The 18,197-nt window shown below is 47.7% G+C and overlaps 1 protein-coding gene across 12 annotated transcripts in view; it reads right to left on the bottom strand.

Annotated features, from left to right (window-relative positions):
* Positions 1-18,197, bottom strand: part of EHMT1 (euchromatic histone lysine methyltransferase 1) — a 153,079-nt gene that overhangs the window by 61,603 nt on the left and 73,279 nt on the right. For 10 of the 12 annotated variants that reach the window (XM_042913126.1, XM_042913127.1, XM_042913130.1 and 7 more), the window contains 4 exons: positions 16,767-17,323; positions 9,589-9,769; positions 6,887-7,044; positions 6,371-6,559 (listed from right to left, as the gene is read on the bottom strand). In XM_042913126.1, coding sequence (XP_042769060.1) covers positions 6,371-6,559; positions 6,887-7,044; positions 9,589-9,769; positions 16,767-17,323 — 1,085 coding nt within the window. The remainder of the gene's footprint in view (positions 1-6,370; positions 6,560-6,886; positions 7,045-9,588; positions 9,770-16,766; positions 17,324-18,197) is intronic. The other 2 variants (XM_042913121.1, XM_042913122.1) reach the window with 2 other exon arrangements.

Below are 18,197 nucleotides of genomic sequence, written 5' to 3'. Positions count from 1 at the left end.
CTCCCGCAGACAAACAATGGGTCTTCCCTCAGACAAGGAAAGGGTTTTTCCTTAGACAAGTAAAAGGTCTTTCCTCAGACCAACAAGGGGTCTTCCCTCAAATAAACAATGGATCTTCCCTCAGACAACAACAGGTCTTTGCTCAGAAAAACAACCGGTCTTCCCTCAGCAAGTAACAGGTCTTCCCTCAAACAATGGATCTTTCCTCAAACAATGGGTCTTTGCTCAGAAAAACAAAGGGTCTTCCCTCAGACAAGTAACAGGTCTTTCCTCTGACAACTAAGGGGTCCTCCCTCAGACAAGTAACAGTTCTTCTCTCAGACAAGGAAAGGGTCTTCCCTCAGATAAGGAAAGGGTCTTCCCTCAGACAAGTAACAGGTCTTTCCTCTGACAACTAAGGGGTCGTCCTCCCTCAGACAAGTAACAGTTCTTCCCTCAGATAAGGAAAGGGTCTTCCTTCAGACAAGTAACAGGTCTTCCCTCAAACACTGGTTCTTCCCCAAACAATGGGTCTTCCCTCAGACAAGTAAAGGATCTTTCCTTAGACAAGTAAAAGGTCTTTCCTCAGACAAACAAGGGTCTTTCCTCAGACAAGTAACAGGTCTTTCCTCTGACAACTAAGGGGTCCTCCCTCAGACAAGTAACAGGTCTTCTCTCAGACAAGGAAAGGGTCTTCCCTCAGATAAGGAAAGGGTCTTCCCTCAGACAAGTAACAGGTCTTCCCTCAAACACTGGTTCTTCCCCAAACAATGGGTCTTCCCTCAGACAAGTAAAGGATCTTTCCTCAGACAAGTAAAAGGTCTTTCCTCAGACAAGTAAAAGGTCGTCTCTCAGACAAACGATGGGTCTTCCCTCAGCAAATAAAAGGTTTTGCCTCAAATAGAGGGTCCTCCCCCAGACAAGTAGAGGGTCTTCCCTCCAACAAACAGTGGGTTTTTCCTGAGACAAACCATGGGTTTCCCTTAGACAAACAACAGGTCTTCCCTCAGACAAGGAAAGAGTCTTCCCTGAGAGAAGTAACAGGTTTTCCCTCAGACAAACAAAGGGTTTTCCCTCACACAAGTAACAGGTCCTCCCTCAAACACCGGTTCTTCCCTCAGACAAACAACGTCTTTGCTCAGAAAAACCAACGGTCTTCCCTCAGACAAGTAACAGGTGTTCCCTCAGACAAACAATGGGGTCTTCACTCCGGCAAGTAAAGAGTCTTCACTCAGACAAACAATGCCTTTTTTCTCAGGAAATTAATAGGTCTTTCTGTGAACCTATGTCTCTTTTTCAACCTCTTTCAGCAAAGTTTCAGTTTTTCTCTTCCAGGTAACAGACATTTCCCATTAAATGTATTACTAAGTACCCTGGTGATATTGAAAACTTACAGTTTTAGGTGGGATCCTATGGTTTTTGTTCTTCAAAGAGTCCTTTTGTTTTAAAGATCCATTGGCAAATATCTTCTTCAAGACAATCCATGTGTGTGTGGATACACAAGATTGGTCAAGTGTTGGCAATTGTTCACTATTACCTATATGTTTGCATAGCCTGACATTTTCTATCTAGAAAAGCTAAAAAATACTCCTAGAAATTACTGGTATTTTTTAAAATGTTTATTTATTTATTTTTGAGGGGTTGGGGAGAAAACACAAGTGGATGAGGGGCACAGAGAGAGGGAGATACAGAATCCAAAGCAGGCTCCAGGCTCAAAGCTCAGAGTCCAACACGGGGCTCGAACTTAGGAACTGTGAGATCATGACCTGAGCCAAAGTCGGACGCTTAATCATCTGAGCCACCCAACCACCCTGGCATTACTGGTATTATTGATATTGCTATCATTACATTTTCTAACTGGCTATTGCAACCACACAAGAAAATGAATGGTTTTAGGTCTTAATTACATGTAAGTTCGACTCACTAGTTATAACGGTTCCTCAGCTGATTTTCTTGAATTCTTTAGACAGATGATTATATTCTTGGCAAACTCTTCTCCTTTGTCCTTTTAAATATTAATGTTTCCTTCTAGTTCTCATCTTATAGCATCACAGCAAGAATGATAAACCACTGCAGTGTTCATGTTAGCGGGGAAAGGACCAATCCCTCCCTCTTTTATTAGAAATGTTTTAAAATGCTCACCACTAAGTAACCTTCCTTGGAAAGACTCTGATATCTTTAGTCAGGTTTATTTAATATAAATTATCTTTATATGCCATTAGGTAGTTTCTATTTTTTTTTTTTTTTTTTTTTTTTTTTTTTTTCCAACGTTTTTTATTTATTTTTGGGACAGAGAGAGACAGAGCATGAACGGGGGAGGGGTAGAGAGAGAGGGAGACACAGAATCGGAAACAGGCTCCAGGCTCCGAGACATCAGCCCAGAGCCCGACGCGGGGCTCGAACTCACAGACCGCGAGATCGTGACCTGGCTGAAGTCGGACGCTTAACCGACTGCGCCACCCAGGCGCCCCAGGTAGTTTCTATTTTTTAAAGATTGAGCAATGAAACTGCCAATTGAAATAGGCAGAATAACAACATAGTCGATTCCAGTTCTTCCGAAACTCATGTAAAGTGGCTACAAAGGAAGCGATAAGCATTACCATATAGGGGTTGTCTGGTAACTGCACGTGTGATGGTTGCAAGAAGTGAAGCACAAGATGAAAACCTGAGGAGACTGGAAAAAAAGTATACCAGCTGGCATGACTGAAGTCTGACGTGGATCAGAGACATCAGTGAGCCAGGAATAGATCATACAGGGTGGGGAAAGGCTCCGCAGGTGGGTGGCAAGCAGGAGACCCTGATGCCACAGGACACGACTCCACTCACCAGGCCCCGTTACGGCCTTGGGCTAGGAGGTAAGGGTCCAGCCCTCCCCTAACCAATGCCCTGAACGACTGCGGCACAAGATAGCCGTGCGACACGTCCTGAGACCGGCTTCCAACCCAAATGACAGGACAGGAATGCCAATCAGATCAGTGACAAGGCAGCCACAGTGGAAAAAGATATGTCGGGAGGGCGCCTGGCGGCTCGGTCTGATTTTGGCTCAGGTCACGATCTCATGGTTCGTGAGTTCGAGCCCCACGTCGGGCTCCCCGTTGGCAGTGTGGAACCTGCTTGGGATGCTCGCTCTCTCTTCTCTCTCTGCCTCTCCCTTGCTCACGCTTTCTCTCTCGCTCAAAATAAATAAACAAATAACTTAAAAAAAAAAAAAGAAAAAAGAAGATATGTTGGCAACACATACAACAGGAGCTTATTTCCTACAAAATGATTTTTAAAAAGGACAACTAACCAGATAAGTGGTTGAGTCCTCAACAGGCACTTCACAAAAAAAGGCATCCAAATGGCAAATAAGCATATGAAAAAGTAGCCAAGCTTCAGGGAAATTCGGGAAATGCAAATCAGAACTGTAACACCACTACACTCTCTGGGCAATACCAAGTCTGTCGAGCCAGGGCGGCAGGACACTCCCGTACGGCAGGCAGGAGAGCTGTGTGGCCGTGCCTACCGCTGCTCCCATAACATGGCAACCCCAGCGTGGGTGTACACCCAGGGACACACGAGAATGCTCACAGCAATGTCATCTGTAATGGTCCCAAACTGGAAACAGCTCAAATATCCATCAACAGTGGAACGGATACATAAATTAGAACAGTCATCCAAAGGAAGACTGTATTGTGGTGGTGCTGGAATGTTCCAGTCTCAGGAACCCTTTGCTCTATTAAAAATTACCGAGAATGACAAAGCACTTCTCTTGATCTAGGTTATGTCTATTAGCATTCACTAGTGTACAAATTTAAACTGGGAAATGTTTAAACCCCGTGTAACTCTGATGAGCAAGAGTTAAAAAGGTAAACAGCATCTTAGCATGATTACAATAATAGTTTTGACCCCATGCACCCTCTAAAAGGATCTGAGACCCCCAGACCACTTTATAATCCACTGTGTGTAACAATGAAAATGAACAGATATAATACTGAGTGAAACAAGCCTCACTCTGAAAAAGACAATCGTGTGCATGACCCCACTGACACAAAGCACAGCAAGGGCAAAGAGAAGGCTGTGGTGACTAGGAGGGCGCACAGGGGAGGCCAGGACAGCCCCGGCCTGTGAGCTGGGTGATAACACACGGGTACAGTCACTCTCATGAGTGAACTATTCCTTGTCACAGTGGCAATCATGAGGTCATCCCCTAAATCCAAGAAACATACATAAAAGGCTGGTTTTTCTCATTAAAGCTGTTAATCTAATAAGTCCTATCAACAGACTCCCTGTCATAAATCAGTGTCTTCTTGGGGGAAGCCCCACCTTCTCTATGATCACTATTATGTGAATATACAGTTGTATCTCACCAATATTGTACTTAAGATTAAAAGTGAATTTGGCCTCAGAAGAAGCTAGCATCCATTCCCCTCGTTCTCTACTTTCTGGAACACTTCACATAAGAACCCTATTACTGTGTATTAGCATTGCCGATCTATTTAGATTTGTTCCTGTCATCCTATTTTGCTTTCCACTTGGCCACACTTTCCTCTTGATTCTGCTTCCACTTGTTTCCTGATTCTTTTTGTTGGCTTGATATCCAGTTAATTTTGTTCCTTTGTATCAATGTGTAGAGTTATTTGCTGTTAGTCAGTGTCTAGATTCTCCCTGGAAGAGGAGAACCTCAATCAAAAACAGAATCCACGGGGTGTCTGGCTGGCTCAGTTGGTGAAGCGTGCGACTTCTGATCTTGGGGATGTGAGTTCGAGCCCCACATGGGATGTAGAGATCACTTAAAAATAAAATCTTAAAAAAGAGAGACAGAGAGAGAATCCAGAAACAGAGTTAACTCCGTATGCCATATGGTGTTCGATAAAGGTGGCATTTCAAATCAACGGGGGAAAGAAACATCAGTCAATAAATGGTGTTGACATCGTGTGGCTAACCATGTTGAGGGAAGCTATGGGACCCTGACCTCACATTTTGTCTAAAAAGCTTTATTGAGATAGAATTTATATACCATAAAATACACCCATTTTGAATGTATCTACCTCATATTTTATCCCAAATCAAATGTATGAGTCAAATATTTATAAAGAATGAGACCAATGAAGTATAAGACAGCTCACATTAACTTATTCAAAATCACCATTAAGAAAGGTCCGCTTATCGTAATTAGAACACAGAACCCAGAAATCATAAAGAGACAGACTAGTAGCCGTGGCTTCTGATACAAGAAAAGAAACTCCCAAAACTCTGAAAGCTGGAGGGACATACTTCACACGTGCCAAAGGCTGTATCTACACAGCACAACACTTTGACTCAAAGTGTAAAAAGACGATCAGCAAAATTATAGATTTCAAACAGGTCATTTTTTCAAGGAACTCACCTGGCACTTCTCTGCCTACCACAAGTTTTAGAAACCTCATCAGATACGACAGCCCATCTTATATAAAGATGGTCCAAAGTCCTCTCCAAAAAGCAGGACACACAGATCAGCAGGATCACACCCATCTGTGACCGCCTGATTCTCAACCCCTCCTGGCCCTCCTCCTCTACTTCATCCCCCTCAGAACTACGAGCATAACGCAGGCCCACAAGTCAGCATCTGCTCAGGAACTGGGTTCTGCCCGGCTCTGCGCCCAGTGCCCCCGGAGACTCTGCCCGGTGCTGAGCTCCGGGGCTGCCTGCACGCAGTGCCCTGTGACCGAGCTGGCGCGCTGCCACCTCCCAGAGCACGTCCTTGGGTGGACACGGAGGAATTGCGTCTGACGAGGACACGCCCGGCACACCAGGATACAGCCGGTGTCAGCGGACTGCACATAACCGCTCCACAGGCCCGGTCGGCAGCCCCGATTGCTCACTCCGACCAGGACAAGAGAGGCCTCCCGGTGTCAGCACCTCCCCTGCAGGAACACCGCACCTGTGGCGCACCTAGGACTTCGCAAGGTCGGTCACGCCAAGGCCAGCGATAAGCCGCCACCACTGGCACGCAGTCTGCCATCAGTGTATTCCTGTCCATCCAGAGCCCAAAGAAGCTCCAGACATTTACTTCAGAGAGTGCTGTACAAGAAGACAAACACTCATCTGATGAAAATAAGGCCGAAACTTCGAGAAATAGAATGCAAAGACCTAAGTCAGAAGAAAACAGGGAAGGGGTGCCAGGGTGGCTCGGTGGGTTGCGCGTCAGACTCTGGATCTCCACTCAGGTCATGATCCCAGGGCCCGGACAGAGCAGGGCCTGCTCAGGATCCTCTCCCTCTCTCCCTCTCTCCCTCTCTCTCAAAATAAATAAACTTTTTAAAAAAGAGAGAGAGAAGAAGAAGGAAACAGGGAAATGACTGGGGCTGAGAGGGCCAGACTGCCCCTCTCAGGACCGTAAGCCCCTCCCTGAGAGGGGAGGAGGGCCTACCTTCTGGGTGCGGTCGGCCTCTGGCACAACCCCCTTAGAGGTCCTGCTGTCCTCCGTGGGGAACGCGGCGGCCTGCTCGGCCCCCTGGTCCTCGTCCTCATCCAGCTCCTCCGACTCGTCCTCCTCCGAGTCCAGCTCCAAGCTCTCCCCATTCACGTGGAGGGTGCTGGCGCCCAGGTCCTTGTCGCCCTGGAACACGGGCAAGGGCACATCTGTCACTCAGAGCCCCAGCATCAAGAGCAACCTGCCAACTCCTGCCAGGGTGTGGCCTGTGGGGTGGGATGCAGAGACCCTGCCGCTGGGGGAAGGGCCAGGAAGGAGGAACGGATGAGGGGGCAGGGAGCACTGGGCAGGAGGCTGTACCCCAGAGCGAGGCACCTCAGAGCCTAGGTTCCTTCAAAATGGACCGAGGTCATCAAATTACCGACAACCTCACATGGTACTCTCGTGGCCAAAGAGGTCCTGACAGAGACGTGGGTTTCCAAGCACGTGTGCAACCAACCAGGCACGCCTTACCTTAGAGCCCACAGTGGAATGAGTTATACTCTTAAACATCTCAATCACCGTCCTCTGTTTTAATACTTTGGTCTTTTTCTTAGGAACCAGGCTATAGGTTCCCATTCTTCGTTTTTTCTTCCGAGATACTGCAGCTGCTAAAACAAAAGGCAAGCAAGCTAAAAAAAAAAAAAAGTCAAAAGGGGACAAGAGAGGAAAAAGAAATACCATTCAAATGTTTTTTAAAGGTAGGTGATAATTCACAAATTCTGATTACCAAAATCATCAGCTTGCCACAAAAGTGACAGGCATTTCTTGTTTCAAGTGGCACAGAGAAAGCTGCTAAGACTTTACAGATCATTTGTTTTGCTCACAATAAACACTCAGCCCTGTGCACGGCAAACACTATGAGCCCACAGCAAGCAGGCGTAAGTGTAAGGGCAAACCCACCGCCCACCAGCAACAGGGCCCTGGAGCGCCCTCCACACTTGGTCCCCTGCCTCTGGACGGTCCCGTCTCTAGTACCGGTGCGGCTGCACGAGGGAGGCTGAAGGGGGGGAAGGCGGCCTTGCTGCCCATCACTGGAGATGGGTCCAGTCTGCCTCCCTGAGACTCTGCTCCTCACCCACGACGAGGAGCACACGGCACAGTCTCTAGATGTGTCCGCCTCTAAAGAGAGTGTGGCCATGCAGCATAGGCCACCGTCATTCCCTGGACCGTTTCCCAGCACCTTCCACCTCACCAAGCAGTCCACCAACCGAAGGGAAAGAAGTATGTGAAGCAAACCACATAGGTACACGAGGTCAAGGGAGACACAGGACAGGAAAAAGCAAACGTCTGGGGGTCTGAGGTTTCCAGACAACAGCTGGGGCTCCTGGGGACTGAGGACTCCTAAGCCTGTTCTGAATAAAGCAGCTCCAGGTTGACTTGTTTTATAGAATGAGGCTGTTGGGGCCCCAGGTGGCTCAGTCAGTTAAGCGTCCAACTTCGGCTCAGGTCATGGTCTCATGGTTCATGGGTTCGAGCCCCGCATCCGGCTCTGTGCCAACAGCTCAGAGTCTGGAGCCTGCTTCAGATTCTGTGTCTCCCTCTCTCTCTGCCCCTCCCCTCCCCACACTCTGTTTCTCTCTCTCCAAAAATAAATAGACATTAAAAATTAAAAAAAAAAACAAAACAGAATGAGGCTGTCTATAATAATTTTTTTCTTTTTAAGTTCTAGGCTTTAAAAAAAAATCTGAAAACCACTCTTCTAAAGGGATATAAAACCTCTATTCCATTCCATTTTTGTTCCACAAAGCAGAGGAAAAGAGCATTGGAAAAGCATACAAGAGCGTAAACTATGCCACAGTAAGGGTCATGCAGACAGCCCCGCATGTGGCATTGAGGACACCAGGCGTGCCTCAGCCCTAGGCCAAGGGGCACACAGGACACTTGAGACAGTCATCCACGCAGCCCTGCACCCCACTGGGGTGGCTCTGAGCGCATAACTGGTCACAAGGAAACACGGCTCTGTCCTTCCTGTGCTAGAACGGGGTGACTGGTGCCAGGCACAGCTGTGCCCAAGCTGAGACGGAGAGTAAGATCCACTTTGCAGCCACTGAGTCTGCTTGGCCTTCCTGTTTGTGCTACAACAGGATGGGAAAGGAATGAAGCTCTGGGGCCAGCACCACAGTAATTTAAAATACTGATGGAAAGAAAAGACCGGCTTCACCACTCCGCCCACCCCCCCCCTCAGGGAAGATAGCACAACGGGGCAGAGGAAGGAACGAGGTCTGAAGAAGAAAGCAGACAGAGGCGGTCTACCTGGACAAGGTCACAGAGGGCTGTATCCACACGTGCCCCACTCATCCCAGCAGACCTGACCAGAGGCAAGGAGCACCCCCCACCCCACCCCGGCAGGCTTTCTGCAACTCCTATGACACTGACAGGTGCACCATCTGTCCTGTGATAAGGCAAGGCGGCCACGGTGGTACTTCCCTCTGCAGGAGACACTCCTAGGCACAGAAGTTGTGGTTTTGTCCCCTTCCCAGGAGGTGACATCAGAAGTGCCTGATACACAGGACAACCTCACAGAAAGGTCCTTTCTGCACTGGGGAGAGTCACCTCATCTCTGTAGGAACTGTGGGTGTCTCAGAGGCTCCAGAGGGAGGCCCCTTGCTCGAGACACGCTCACCCCAGTATACTCCCTGTGGGGCCGCTCCTGCAGCCCCACCTCCTGCAGAGGCCTGGATAAGAGATCAAATGTTCACCTACTCCCTCAATTGACCATGGACAGAAGCTCAAATGAGTGAGAAATGCCCATGGGAAGTGGCTGATCACAGAATCAAACCACCCTTCTCTACAACCTTAACCCAAAGGTCTCCCCAACACACTGCTGTTTCCAACAGCACTTAACTTATAAAGTGGGGGGCAGGGGGAAGTTCTCAAATCTAAGGTCTTCTATCCAATCAGAACAAGGGGGGGGGGCAAGACTTAATGAAAACAATCTTCATTTTGAGATCGATAACAGGCATAGAAAGCAACATCGGGATTCAACGGGTTTCAGAACAGAGGTCTGACATCCCTCTGCAGGTTTACGGGTGAGCAGAGAAGGGCCCGTCGACCCTGACCCCACTCCCCTACAGCACATATGCATTCACAGTCAACAAGTTTCTAGTTTCGAGAGGTGCGGGTTCAGCACACACACTCAGAGAGCAGAGCCAGTTGTCAGGTCTCCCTATTACCTGTCTGTGACTTTGTGGTGGCCACGTAGCACTGATTTTGAGGTAGTGATTGATGAAGGGGTGGGAAGGGGGGTAAAAGCTGCTGTCGTCCAAAATCAGAAAGGTTTTTGTTGATCTCCTCTTTTGGCTCCTCATGATCTCGAGCTTCTCGAACTTCTCTGGGATCCTTACTGGTTGCATGCTTGAAAACAAAGACAATTAATAACTGTAATTACACACAAGCAGATCGTCACTGAAACAACATGCCCCCAAAACACCGTTCCTTTCCCCCATAAACTTGCCTTGACCAAGAAAGAAGATAAAGTACAAAGCCTGCCGCCATCAGAGGGCCTGGCGCTGGTGCACGTGTGCCAGGACACCCCTTGGATGACGTGGGCCAGCATCTGCAAGCTCAAAATGGTGTTGACAAGAACGAGGAGGAGGAGGAGTAGAGAGAAGCAGCGACAGTGACTGTATGTGGCACACAAGCCCTGAAATGTTGTCTACCTGGTCCTCCACAGGAAGAGTCTGCTAACACCTGATTTAGGTAAACGTATTGGTTATGGAAGTGCTTTCACGGCCTATCATTTTCAAGGCTGCCCTTGCAACATCCTCCCCAACCCCAATGGCACAACAGATACCCATGCTACATTTTTTAACTTATCTTTTGCTCACAGTTTTACCAATCTCCTAAATCTGTTTTCAGTCTCAGCCTTCCAAGACTCTGGCAGCCTGCAGCACTGTCGTCAGCCCTCATCCTGATTAGCAATGTTGCCTTAGCTCCAGACTGCCTAGACACAGCTAACCCTCTCCCCTCCATCCACTTCCCTAAAATCACCTGCAGCCTCGAAATACTTGGACTTCATATCAAATTCCATTTAACCAAGTTTTGTTACGCACGCAGTAAGGGCAATAACAGTGAAGAAAGAAGCATCCTTCAACAGTGCTGGGAAACAGGATCTCCACATGCAAAACAATAGAGCCGGACTCTCACCACCCGCTACACGCAAACATTAGTTCAGAATGGACCAACGACCTGAACTGTAAAAAAAACTCTAAAACTCTTAGAAGAAAACACAGGAAAAGCTTCATGACACTGGATTTTGCAGTGATTTCTTGGATATGATACCAAAAGCACAGGCAACAAAAGAAAAATCAGATAAATTAGACTTCTTCAAAATTAAAAATTTCTGTTCATCAAAGGATACAATCAACAGAATGAACACGCAACCTATATAGAATGGGAGAAAGTATTTGCATATCACATATCTGATAAGCGATTAATATCCAGAATACATAAAGAACTCCTACAACTCAGCAACAAAACAAACCACCTGATTAAAAAATGGGCAAAGCATCTGACTACACAGTTCTCCAAAGAAGACATTCAACATGAAAAGATGTTCAACATCACTAATCATCAGGAAAATGCAAATCAAAACCATAGTATCTCCTCACACCATTAGGATGGCTACTATAAAAACCAAAAACTGTCTATTATACCTCAATTAAACACACACACACACACACACACACACACACACACACACAGAAAACAAATGTTGAAAAGGACATGAAGAAATTAGAACCCTTGTGCACTGTTGGTGGGAACATAAAATGGCAGAGTCGCTGTGGAGAACAGTTGGGCAGTTTCTCAAAAAGCTAAACATAGAATTACCATGTGATCCAGCAATCCCACTCTGGATATATACCTAAAAGAACTGAAAACAGAATCTCAAAGAGCTATTTGTACACAACTGTTCATGGCAGTGTCATTCACAACAGCCATGGGGCAGAAGCAACCCAAGGGTCCGCTGACAGGTGAAAGGATAAACAAAATGTGCTCCGGCCACACCACAGAATATTAGCCTTAAAAAGGAGGGAAATCCCAACACCTGCTACGACGTGGATGAACCTGGAGGACACTGCGCTGAGTGAGGACACCATGCTGAGTGAGATCAGCCCATCACAGGGGGACACATCCTGTAGGAGTGGACTCTCACAGGAGGTCCTGGAGGAGTCAGAGCCACAGACATGGAGGGGGGTGGTGGGGTGGGGCTGGGGGAGGGGAGGGTCCACGTGTAACAGGACAGAGTCCAGTCTGGGAAGATGAACACGTTCTGGGGACAGACGGAGGGACGGCTGCACGACAACGTGAATGCGCTCGATGCCCCGGCCCTTAAAAGTGAACCTGCTTGGGGCGCCTGGGTGGCTCAGTCGGTTGGGCGTCCGACTTCGGCCGAGGTCGTGATCTCTCGGTTCATGAGTTCAGGCCCCGCATAGAACTCTGTTGACGGCTCGGAGCCTGGAGTCTGCTTCGGATTCTGTGCCGTCCTTTCTCTCTGCCCCTCCCCTGCTCATACTCTGTCTCTCAAAAATAAATAAACGTTAAAAACATTTTTTTTTTTAATAAATAAATAAAAATTAAAATTAAAAAAAGTGAGCCTGCTTGGGAGCATGGCCAGTGGCTGACAGCCCAAGGGGACTTACATGGCTCAGCGACCCTGTGTGCTTGTAGCTTGGCTGGGAATGTGGCTCAGCCCTGGAGCGCCCTTCCTTCCTCTCCCAGCCCTACCCTCTTCCCCACCACCTCCACAATTAACCTGCCCTCGGCACACAGTTACTACCCACATGTAACCTGTCAGCTCTGTAAAATTCTTCAGTCTCTCTCAAACATACCAGATCTGTCTCTGAAGTCACTGCTGGAACACAAGAGTCAGAGAATGTTCTTTTCTGTCTCCTACAAACTACCACGCAGAATGTGCAGCCACAGTAACTCTCCGCCTCCACCAGCTAATATAGGCAAATGCAAAAGATGATTTTACAGTATACAGAAACAGGAAGCAAAAATTAAACCTGAGGAGTAAACATTCATATGAGGCTAATTCTCACTTGGGCCCAAAATCTTTAAGATATTATTTCTGAAAATCTGAAAGAAAAAAAAAATCAAGAGCTGCTGAACTTGGGTGAAGATTCTAGACTACCAGGGCTCTACTATCAGACAAAAGCAAAAAAGATAAAAGAGACACGATCTGCTTCCCATGCAGGCAGGATAGTGTCTGACTTCACGGAGGGGTGCCCACTGCTATGACAGAGCCTTGAGCACCCAGGCAGCTTAGGCCTCCCCCACGCAGAGGGGCAGTCATGGGCTGTGAAGAAGGTTACCCGCATCGCCACAGACACAACGGGGTTTGGCTCTTGCTGGCCCTCCCTGCCCCCAGCACTCCACGTCGCCTCTCCAGTTCTGCCTGGAGGCCACTCCCTGAGCCACCAGCCAGGCCCATGTTGGCTCAGTGTGAGCTCTCTCCTTCCAGACACTTAATTCCAGGGGCAACTAACAAGGACCTGCACAACTCTGTCATTCAGAACTGCCTCTCTAACCATGCTGAGGGCTCCAAGAGCAAGGCCACATCTTTTTTCCAGAACCTAGAGAATACCAGTGGCTGTGTGAAAGTGGACAGGGAGAATGTGGGGACAGCAACACAAAAGAAGGCTAGGGGACCACCATGCTGAGGCACAATTCAACTAGACTAGTGTCCTGGTCTGCAACACAGGACACAGTAACGAGCGCTTCAATGCAAGGGAAAAAGGTTCCACTTTCTCTGCTCAACAGCGGACAAGTCTAACCCTGTGCTGGCGTTTTCTGACGGTACCAACACTGCATAAGAGAGAGCCTGCTGCCAAGGGACATAGGCCGTGTGGTGAGAACACACCTTCAGTTTTAACTCTTACAAAGAAAATGGGTTTATTATCACAAGCCTGCAACACTCATCACTGGAATGATTGATTTTAAAACAATTTTCAATAAAACATGGTCTCCTAAGAAAACCAAATAAGACTGAACTGGGTTTGCAGGGCAGGGAACCCCAGGGGCAGGAGAAGCCAGGTCTGGAGCCAGGAGGCTCCATATCAGAGGGGACTCCGGTGACCCCACCGGCACAGCTCATCTTGTTGCTACGTCACTGTGTCCTCCTTCCTCCCATCGGAGCTCAGAGACAGAGGAAGCTTCCAGGTGTGCAGCAGGCAGGGGTGGTCTTCAGGAAATCCATTTCTGAAGTCTCAAAAGTCTTTGGTCCTCTGTCCTTACAACTGACCAAAATGATACGTGTGACCATCAACTGCACACCACTAACAATTATACTAATTCAGTGCACAACTAACATTTGGATCAGCCTGCACAGTCAAGAAATTTCTTCAAGTTGAATTTCATTTGCCTTTTTTTTCCTTAGAGGAATATGTTAGAGTGACAATAAAAGAGCCTCAAGAATAAAAATATACGTACTGGAATAAAATCCTGGAAGTAGGAACAGAATAAAAGTATAATTTCAAGGAGATAAACAAATAATATAAAATTTCAGACACGCATTTAAAAACGGATAATGGTAAGCCAAAAAATGGCAGGCAAAAATAACGAACATCACCCTGAACCTGGTATCTAATACAAACACTAAAAATGGACCATATATCTAAAGTTCACATAAAAATAAAAAACTCTCTTAAAAACTACAGAAAATCTTGTTACCCAGGGCTAGGTGGAGAGTTCAAAGACACGATGCCAGAAGCACAGGCTGTAAAAGAAACACTGACGATGTGGATTTGGTCAGAAGGAAAAACTTCTGCTCCGGGGAAAACCCTAATAAGAGGGTGAAGACGAGCCACAGACAGAGCGAAAAGTCTGTAAACCGGTCCATGGCAAAGAGCCCACACCCAGAACTCTGAAAGCTCACTAAACAATTAGTTGTAAGATGGGCAAGAGGTATGAGAGACATTTCACCAAAAAGGACACACAGATGTCAAATAAGCACAGGAAAAGATGTCCAACATCATCAGCCATGAGGGGAGTTCAAACTAAAACCATGATGAGGTATCACAGCTACAATAAAAACTAGCGGCAATGCCAAACGCCAGCAACGATGTGAGAAGTTTGACTGCTCATATACCTTGCTTCCGGGAATGTAAAATGTCGTAGCCTGTCTGGAATCTGGTTTGGCAGTTAACTTATAAAGCTAAATATCGAACTAACATATGACCCCGCCATTGTACTCCTGGATATTTAATCCAGAGAAATGAAAATTTGTCCAAAAAAATTCTGTACATAAATATCCAGAGCAACTTTATTGTAACAGCCCCCAAATGGAAACCCCCAAAAGCCATTCAATCTGTGAGTGGTTAAGTTCTGGGACATCCACACCACAGAAAACCCTGCAACATGAAAAGGAAGGAGCCGCTGACACAACGTGGCCAGTCTCATTGGAGCTGAGCCGCTCTCAAAGTCCCCACCTTCTTACAGAACACCTGACGTGACGTGACTGTGGAGACAGAGAACAGGGGCTGGGGACAGGGTGGTTAGGGATAAAGAGGGACCCTGGGGAGCTGTTTGGTGCTGGGTGTTCACAGAAATCGACATTGTGCTCTAGGCTGCATAAAATGCAGCCGGAGAGACCGGGTGAAGGATATATGGGGGTCTCTCTGTACTACTTTTGCAGCTTCCTGTGAATTCCTAATTATTAAAAAAAAGTTGTTTTTTTTTTAAGTTTTGGGACATATACAAGAATACTGCAAAACATGGCAATCAAGTCAGGGCCAGCAAGTCTGGGAGGGGTGAGGCCCACACTCTGAGACACAGGAGTCAGGGGATGCCCAGCCCCGGCGATCCTAGAGCAGGAATCATGCGGCAGCTATGGAGGCCCAGCAGCATGGGGCAGTCAGCAGTCCAGCCCCACGGAGTGCCCATGGCTCCCGACAATCACCGCAGGCAGGCTACAGGAAATGCAACAAAGCTCACAGTCAGGCAATATAAAACCATGGAAATAGAGATGAGCACACACCCGGGGAGAAAAATCAACACAAACAGGAGGCACTGAGCCCAAACAGGACTCCCACTTGAGGAAATAGGTCTTGCAACAGATTAGAAGGGGCGCCTGGGTGGCTCAGTCTAAGGTTGAGCGTCCACCTTCAGCTCAGGTCATGATCTCACAGTTCGTGGGTCCGAGACCCACATCAGGCTCTGTGCTGACCACTCAGAGCCTGGAGCCTGATTCGGATTCTGTGTCTCCCCTCTCTCTGCCCCTCCCCTGCTTGCGTTCTGTCTCTCTCTCTCTCTCTCTCTCTCTCTCACTCAAACATAAAATAAACATTACAAATTTTTTTAAAACAACAGACTATAAAAGAATCTAATGTCCTTTGAAGGACAAGACAAAATATAACTAAATAAACTAACTGGAGATATTAGGTATGCAAAAAACTGTCAAAAGTAAAATCATCATGATATAGAATGAACAGCAAGAAAGTAAAGTGCTAAAGAAGAAATCAAAGCTGGAAAACACAGAAGGAGCCATCTGAGGAGACAAAAGACCCCATGTCCATGTCAAGAGCTCCACAGAAAGAAAAGCTGTGCAAAGCATTTTTCTAGAACTGAGGAAAGACACACATCTCACACCGACAAGGCCCAAGGGGACAGGCCTACTCATGCAACCCTGGAAGGATGCAGAGAGGAAATCACACATGACCCACTAATGACGAACAGTCAGACTCACCAGCAACGCCAGGTGCAAGAAATCCCGAGGGAACTAGACCTAGAGCTCATCCCCAGCCAGATCAACACAGAACTGGGAAGACAAAACACGACTATGGACATTCTGAGAAAACGCAGCAGGCACCGAACATTCACTGGTGGCAAAAGCCACCTCACCCAGCATGACACTGGGATCTCGCTGCTTGTTCCCTGCTCCCAGGGGCCTACCATGAAAACAGGGCGTGTCATCAGGATGTCCCTCGTCCCTACCCTCTGTCACACCAAGAAGCTAACCAAGTTCCTGACTACTTCTCTCCAGAGTCAGTGCTCAGCCTTCCTGTGCTGGGATGCAAGCCCCAGGCCCAAAGCAGAGGAGGAGGTCTCCACACGAGCATCTGATGCATCTGGTCTCAGCGGGCAACCGACACCCAAAAGCAGCACAAAGCCCCGAAGGCGGGCTGGGAGGGGTCATCTGCCAGTGGTTCACACCTGAACTGTCAGCAGCCTTTCCTCATCTTCCCAGGCCCACAGACAACCACCTGTGGGGCAACCACTGCCATTTACTGGCCTTTCTCCTTCACGCACAGAGTCCGTCTGCCGTCACCATGACAAAAGCGAATACAAACAGGAAGGAAACAGCGCAACAGACACGAGAACAGCCCCGTCCCGACGAGGATCGCATTACCAGGCCCAGGATGGATTTTGGCATGGTCTTCCGTGCCCTGTGAACCTTGACGTCGGCACCAGGGCCCGAGGGCTTCTTGTCCTCCGTGTCTTTACTCGCTTCCGCAAGCTTGGCCGGTGCTGTGGCTGGCGTCTGAGAAAAAGCACTAGGAGTCCTCCCTTTGCCGGAACCTCCGGGAAGGGTTTTTGCAGCATGACCAGGAAGCGAGGAAGCCAAAGTGCTGGTAATCCGCATGGGCTGTTCCTGCAGGGGTGGTTTATTCAAGAAGTACCCATTGCTCCCGATGACAGAAGTCTGTGTGAAGTCATCTGTGTTGACGTGGTTTTGCTTCCCCGTCTCACTGTCTCTGTCTGAAACCCCATTTTCAGCTATCCGAGCTAGTTTGTTGGTACCGTCCTGTGGGCTGACCGCTGTGTTCTCCTGAGTGTGCTGGGCTGCAGTCACGTGGCTGCTAGCCTCGCTCTTTCCACAGGACCCATTAGCTTCGCCGTCTGAGGCCACGGGGCCCTCTCCTCCCTGCTTCTCCGATGCGCCTCCATCGGCTGCCATAGATATCTCTGTGAACAGAGGAGACGGCGTCAGAGGTTGTGGACCTGCCCTGCCATGACACGACCCACACAACAGTTACCATTTCTCTAGGTGGTCTACATAAAGCTATCCAAGGGAAAATCATTTCACGTCATGTACACAAAGATTTAAGGTCAGAGTAAATGTAAAATGATGTGTTAGGGGCTCCTGGCTGGCTTAGTCAGAAGAGCAAGCTACTCTTGATCTCAGGGTTGTGAGTTAAGCTCCGTGTTGGGTTGAAGAGATCACTTAACAATAAATTTCAAAAGGGGTGCCTGGGTGCCTCAGTCACTTAAGCATCCAACTTCGGCTCAGGCCATGATCTCACGGCTCCTGAGTTTGAGCCCTGCAACAGGCTCTGCACTGACAGTTTGGAGCCTGGAGCCTGCTTCAGATTCTATGTCTCCCTCTCTCTTTGCCCCTCACCAGCTCATGCGCACATTCTCTCTCTCTCTCTCTCTCTCTCCCTCTCTCTCTCTCTCTCTCTCAAAAATAAATACTTTAAAAAATTAATTTAAAAATAAAAATTAAAAAATCTTTTAAATCTAAGAAAATAAAATAAAATGTCTTAGACGTTAATTTTGGAAGTTAGTTGGTTAAAGTCTAGAGAAGGCCAAACCCTGAACAGGGGAATCTGCCCTGAGCTCAGACATGCTGGCTATCTGTCCATCCTGTGTGGGAGGTACACTAAGGGCCTGCAGTCCTGCCTTGGGGGACACAGTGTAAAACCAGAAGCACAAGATAAACACTCCTCAAGATTCCAAAATATTACACGGATTTGCATATCCACCAGGAACAAACACACCACTGTAAAATAAAACTGTTTAAAGATAGAAAGGTTTCAGAAGTAGCTTCACAAGAACA

This window comes from Panthera leo, chromosome D4 (genome assembly GCF_018350215.1).
Source record: "Panthera leo isolate Ple1 chromosome D4, P.leo_Ple1_pat1.1, whole genome shotgun sequence".
Taxonomy (NCBI): Eukaryota; Metazoa; Chordata; class Mammalia; order Carnivora; family Felidae; genus Panthera; species Panthera leo.
The sequence above is the reverse complement of the archived record's forward strand: the minus strand, read 5'-3'. Positions and strand labels throughout refer to the sequence as shown.